This window comes from Rhinoderma darwinii, chromosome 12 (genome assembly GCF_050947455.1).
Source record: "Rhinoderma darwinii isolate aRhiDar2 chromosome 12, aRhiDar2.hap1, whole genome shotgun sequence".
NCBI classification, from domain to species: domain Eukaryota; kingdom Metazoa; phylum Chordata; class Amphibia; order Anura; family Rhinodermatidae; genus Rhinoderma; species Rhinoderma darwinii.
The window spans coordinates 879,821-885,652 of NC_134698.1; the positions used below are offsets into that span (position 1 = coordinate 879,821).

Here is a 5,832-nt window from a genome sequence, read left to right on the forward strand (position 1 = left end):
AATCTGCACAAAGTGAACAAGGCCTTAAATGGCTTCTCCAGGCATTTTATATTGATGGCCTAAGCTCAGGAGAAGTCATGGAGATCAGATCGGTGAGGACCTTCCTGCACGGAAGAGGCCGCAGACGATGAATACCGCGGTCCCCTCAGTGAGCTGATGCCGGGAATCTGACCCCCACTCATCTGATATTGATGACCGATCCTAAGGATAATCTATGCGGCCCATGCGCGGCTATGCCTGGAAGTGTTTCTATTTTTATTTATTGTGGGCTTGGACTTCAGGATCCTCCTCCTGACAAAGCCGGAACCCTGGAGGCCGCACCAATTGTCATCAATGATATGTTAAGAAGCAAAGTTTAGTGATTTGACGCTTTTGTTCTTTTATGGGACACGGTTTTTTGCTAAACATTTAGAAAGGTTAATAACGTCTGATCAGACAGAAGTATGTGATGCCTTCCCTGACACAGAGGAGCGGCCGCCCCCCCACAATACGGCGGCCCCCTAGACGTGCGGATGAAAGACCCTCAGAGGACACAGTTTATAGATTTATTATTTTCTGATTTGAAGTACAGAACATTAGAAGACTGCAGCATGGGAGCTGTGAACCCGACACGACGCCGCCATCTTATCAGAATACATTCACATCAATTACAGGGCAACAATAATCAGCAGAAGTGAAAGCCGTGACCTGAGCGAGGACGAGCCGTAGCCTCAGACATCTTGCTGGGGGTAGTAGTGCAATTCCATTAGAGGGTAACAGGACAGGAGGGTCCGCGGGGTCATAGCGAGCAGTGGGGGAGCTCTAGATCCAGATGTCGGAGCTGCAGTCTCCACCCGGATATCGACACTCATGAGCCAAGACCGGACCCTCCGGCTCCTTCCCAAAATCCACCAGGAAATGGGGATTCAGCTTGAGACCTCCCCGGTCCGTGTCCACATCAATCTGCAGCATGACGGAGCCGTCCCTGTGGGGGAGACATGAAGGGGCCGCAGGTCAGACCGCGCGGGGGGCCCTCGTAACGTTTACACTGCACATCAGCCGAGGATCGGAGCCCCCGCCTCTTACCGGATCATGTCGGGGTAGAACTGCTTGTCCCAGACGCTGTACAGAGACGTGGTCACATAGAGCCGCTTCCCATCCAGGCTGAGCTGGATCATCTGCGGACCCCCGGGGACCCTCTTCCCCTATAAGACACAGGATAAGAGCTGACAGCGGGGTGACAGGAGGGGGCAGGGAGCGGGGGGCGGCGGGTCACTCACCTGGACAATCACTGGATCCGGCTGACATTTCAGTTCATTGTCCTCCAGCACAGTCACTGGACCGCCGCTCAGGATGCTGCCTGCCAGGAAGACCTACAGAGGAGACATCAAACGTTACAGCAGAAAACATGGCGGGAGAAAAAGAGTCCGGGAAGACCCAGCCTCAGATCCGCCCGGGTCATCACGTGATACGTCCCCGCAGCACTTCTGGATGAACGGTCCATGTATGATGTCCCATGATGCTCTGGGGTCTCCCAGCTGTCACTCACCTGACCCACCAGCTTCGGGTGACAGGTGTCAGTGATGTCATACTGCCTGATGTCACCGTGCAGCCAATTACTGAAGTACAGGAAACGGTCGTCCAATGACAGCAGGATATCCGTGATCAGACCTGAGGGGAGCGGCAGAAATCATTACACAATCACCGTCCAGTGATGACCTCCTGCGGGTACTCCCGTCCCTGAGCAGCCTTGAGTGCAGCAATAACGCGGCTTGTGAAGCAATATGTCACAATAATGCAGGATACACTGGGGGGGGGGGGGGAGGAGGCGTAATATATATATATATATATATATACACACAGCGGTGATATCTCCATTATTACACATCTCCCCGCTCTGACTCATACATGGTTATGTTCCTGTGTAATGTCACATGCGGATATTGGGGTCAGTAGTCCCCGCACACAGGAGGCCACAGGAATATTCATGGTGATCATTTAGCAGGACCAGTGACTCTTATTTTCTATTTTGTTCTATTGCTGCAGGTAGAGCCACTACTACACCCAGCATGTAATCAGGAGGTAGAACCACTACTACACCCAGCATGTTAGGAAGGTAGAGCCACTACTACACCCAGCATGTAATTAGGAGGTAGAGCCACTACTACACCCAGCATGTCAGGAGGAGGTAGAGCCACTACTACACCCAGCATGTCAGGAGGAGGTAGAGCCACTACTACACCCAGCATGTAATCAGGAGGTAGAACCACTACTACACCCAGCATGTTAGGAAGGTAGAGCCACTACTACACCCAGCATGTAATTAGGAGGTAGAGCCACTACTACACCCAGCATGTCAGGAGGAGGTAGAGCCACTACTACACCCAGCATGTAATCAGGAGGTAGAACCACTACTACACCCAGCATGTTAGGAAGGTAGAGCCACTACTACACCCAGCATGTAATTAGGAGGTAGAGCCACTACTACACCCAGCATGTCAGGAGGTAGAGCCACTACTACACCCAGCATGTCAGGAGGAGGTAGAGCCACTACTACACCCAGAATGTAAGGAAGGTAGAGCCACTACTACACCCAGCATGTAAGGAAGGTAGAGCCACTACTACACCCAGCATGTAATTAGGAGGTAGAGCCACTACTACACCCAGCATGTCAGGAGGAGGTAGAGCCACTACTACACCCAGCATGTAAGGAAGGTAGAGCCACTACTACACCCAGCATGTAATTAGGAGGTAGAGCCACTACTACACCCAGCATGTCAGGAGGAGGTAGAGCCACTACTACACCCAGCATGTCAGGAGGTAGAGCCACTACTACACCCAGCATGTCAGGAGGAGGTAGAGCCACTACTACACCCAGCATGTCAGGAGGTAGAGCCACTACTACACCCAGCATGTCAGGAGGAGGTAGAGCCACTACTACACCCAGCATGTCAGGAGGTAGAGCCACTACTACACCCAGCATGTCATTTCTGCTCCTTTATCACCCCGTGTCGGGATATCCGGGCAGTTCTCGGGGATCCGGTGCCGTCGCAGTTCCATATATCTCAGTCTCAGGGAGAAGCAGTCGGGGGTTAATAGTTTATATTCGCACATAAATCTTTCCACCCGCATGGAGCGCCCGTGGGCTGCGCCCGGAATATATGCCAGGAATCCCCGTCATAGACTCAAACTAAACCTGTTCTGCTGCAGGGAGCGGCACCGCGCGGTACAGACGTACCGAGATCTATTACAGCAGACCCTGCCATGTACAGACTCTGGACCAGCAGGGGGTGTGTGAGAGCTAGAGTGCTGCTCTGGATGTGACTGGAGTATGAGACATGTAGCAGCTGAATTGTGAGTACTGCTGTGGATGTGACTGGAGTATGAGACATGTAGCAGCTGCGTTGTGAGTGCTGCTCTGGATGTGACATGTAGCAGCTGAATTGTGAGTACTGGTCTGGATGTGACTGGAGTATGAGACATGTAGCAGCTGAATTGTGAGTACTGCTGTGGATGTGACTGGAGTATGAGACATGTAGCAGCTGCATTGTGAGTGCTGCTCTGGAGGTGACTGGAGTATGAGACATGTAGCAGCTGAATTGTGAGTACTGCTCTGGCTGTGACTGGAGTATAAGACATGTAGCAGCTGCGTTGTGACTACAGCTCTGGATGTGACTGGAGTATAGACGTGGCGCACCTCTGTATATATGATCAGACTGAGCTCTTTACATGACGACCTGCTCAGATGTTCAGTCGTTCTGTGATTGTTCCTGAATTACGCCCAGAACGGTCCTACCCCAATAATCTACGGGGGAATCTACACCCTTATGACTTTATAGTATCACTGGTCCTGACTTCCTGCCAACCTCTCATGCCCCCAGTCCTCACCTGGCATCTCCGGTAATGCCCATCCCTGGACCTTCTTGGCTGGCACCTGGATCACCTTCTCCGCTGCCCATTTCCCATCCTGAGAGGAGAAGACAAGAGACATGAGCCGGGCAGGCAGGACATTCAGCGCCTACGTGACCCGATGTGCAGGACGTGAACCAGGCCACAACCCGCCAAGGTGCCCATGAGTCACGGCCGGTGCCCACTGAATGCCCTAATTCCACACTGACAGGCTGTAACCACGAGGCGGCTGCGTACCCTGAACCCCGGGGGCGCTCCTCATCCTCACCTTCTTCTTGTAGAATCTGAACACGGAGCTGCTGAGGGCGCAGCCGACAAACCCCTGCGCAGCATCAGGATCGTGCAGGAAGCGGATCTCCAGCGGGAGCTGCCCGTCATCGCCCAGGTCCAGACTCTGTATACGGGTGTGCTTGGTCCAGTCCCACACGTGGATCTGGTGGCCGTAGTGTCCTGGGAAACAGACGTGACATAAGACGTGGACCCCGCCGCGCGCCCCCCTACCCTGCGGAGACGGCAGCGAGTACCCGGCCGCCCACCGTCCTACCTGCTGCCACGTCTTCTATCTTGAATCCGTTCCGAAAAACTTTCGGGGCTCCCCACTCTGTGCTGATCATGACGTTGTGCCGCGGTTGGTACCAGAAGTCGTAGCCGTACGGTGCCGCATCTCCTTCCACCTCCCAGTTCCCCTTCACTTCAAAAGTCTCCCCGTCCAGCAAGACGAAGCCTCCTGAGATGTGGCCAGAAGGAAAGTTACTGGAGATGTGACGGACGATTCCACCCGCGCACTCAGATCGTGGCAACATAAAGGGGCACCTCACCTTTGCCGTTTCCTTCGGGGTCACCCAGGGCACTGATCATGATTTCCCCACAGCCCAGGCAGTGAGAGGTATGTGGAGTCCCCAGTCCACACTTCTGCACGTCCTCGGCTTCCACCACCTGCAGAGCGGAGGATCAGACGCTGCGGTCATCACCCCAGAGAATGGAGACACAGACAGTGCTGGGAGACACCAGGTAACACCCACCTTGTGAATGCGAGGGGCCCGCGGGTCAGTGCCCACATCCACCACGTAGACCCGGGAAGAGATGAGACACGGCAGGATCAGCTTGTTCCTCACTTTAGAGCAGTCCCCGAAGCAGCTGCTGCAGGTGTTCCAGCCCGAGTGGTGCAGCTCATCGTTCACATTGGGCATCGGCAGACGGTGAATGACCTGGAAAATGGAGAAAGTGTCAGCACCTGTGGTCACATTCCCACCAGCCTCACTGGGGAGAATCTAGACTCGCCCACTCAGTAGAGCCATCTATGGATGGAAGTCACATCCACCTGATGTAGATACTGGCGACGACCGTGTAACTATCTCAGCGGGACGCGGTCATTACCTTTGAGTACTGCGCAGATTTCGGCTTCACATCCACAGTGGCCAAGTAGTCCGGCTTCTTAATCCCGGTGGAGCGATAGATGCAGGGCACGTAAATTAACTCCTCGCGGGGACCTGCACATGAGGGTCAAAGAACAAAACGTCAGAGGAAAACAGGAGACCCCAGAGAAGAGCGGCCGCTGACCGGTCCCCCCCACACCCGCGAGACGTGAACCCGGCACTTCATACACCAGTCCCAGGGAACCCCCCTCCCCCGCAGCTGTATTACAGGAGGAGACGCCAGTAGTGTTCAGAGGAACCTGCAGATTTGGGGTCTTTGCCTTCCCTTTGTCCCCTAATAACATAATGTAACGCTTGACATGTGGGATATAAGGGCGGCACATCACCTTTCATGGCATCCAGAGGAGTCCTATATCCGGGACCGCAGGACGATCCACACTTAGCTGGAAAGAAGGAGAAGACGTCAGGACTGGACGGAGTGCGATCAGCGGAGGCTCAGCCGGTAACTACGGGGGACTCCTCCGTATCGCACTGACTTGTGGCCTGTGTTTGAGCCCCCGAGGATGAC

The 5,832-nt window shown here is 54.2% G+C and overlaps 1 protein-coding gene across 3 annotated transcripts in view; it reads right to left on the minus strand.

The window, feature by feature from the left end:
- Positions 1 to 531: 531 nt before the first annotated feature.
- The window catches only part of LOC142665000 (methanethiol oxidase), an 11,881-nt gene continuing 6,580 nt past the window's right edge, over positions 532 to 5,832 (minus strand). For all 3 annotated transcript variants that reach the window (XM_075844526.1, XM_075844528.1, XM_075844525.1), the window contains 11 exons: positions 5,651 to 5,707; positions 5,266 to 5,378; positions 4,911 to 5,096; positions 4,707 to 4,824; positions 4,433 to 4,615; positions 4,157 to 4,338; positions 3,868 to 3,946; positions 1,529 to 1,650; positions 1,260 to 1,352; positions 1,066 to 1,184; positions 532 to 964 (listed from right to left, as the gene is read on the minus strand). In XM_075844526.1, the coding sequence (XP_075700641.1) occupies positions 802 to 964; positions 1,066 to 1,184; positions 1,260 to 1,352; positions 1,529 to 1,650; positions 3,868 to 3,946; positions 4,157 to 4,338; positions 4,433 to 4,615; positions 4,707 to 4,824; positions 4,911 to 5,096; positions 5,266 to 5,378; positions 5,651 to 5,707 (1,415 nt within the window). In that variant the 3' untranslated portion in view covers positions 532 to 801. The remainder of the gene's footprint in view (positions 965 to 1,065; positions 1,185 to 1,259; positions 1,353 to 1,528; positions 1,651 to 3,867; positions 3,947 to 4,156; positions 4,339 to 4,432; positions 4,616 to 4,706; positions 4,825 to 4,910; positions 5,097 to 5,265; positions 5,379 to 5,650; positions 5,708 to 5,832) is intronic.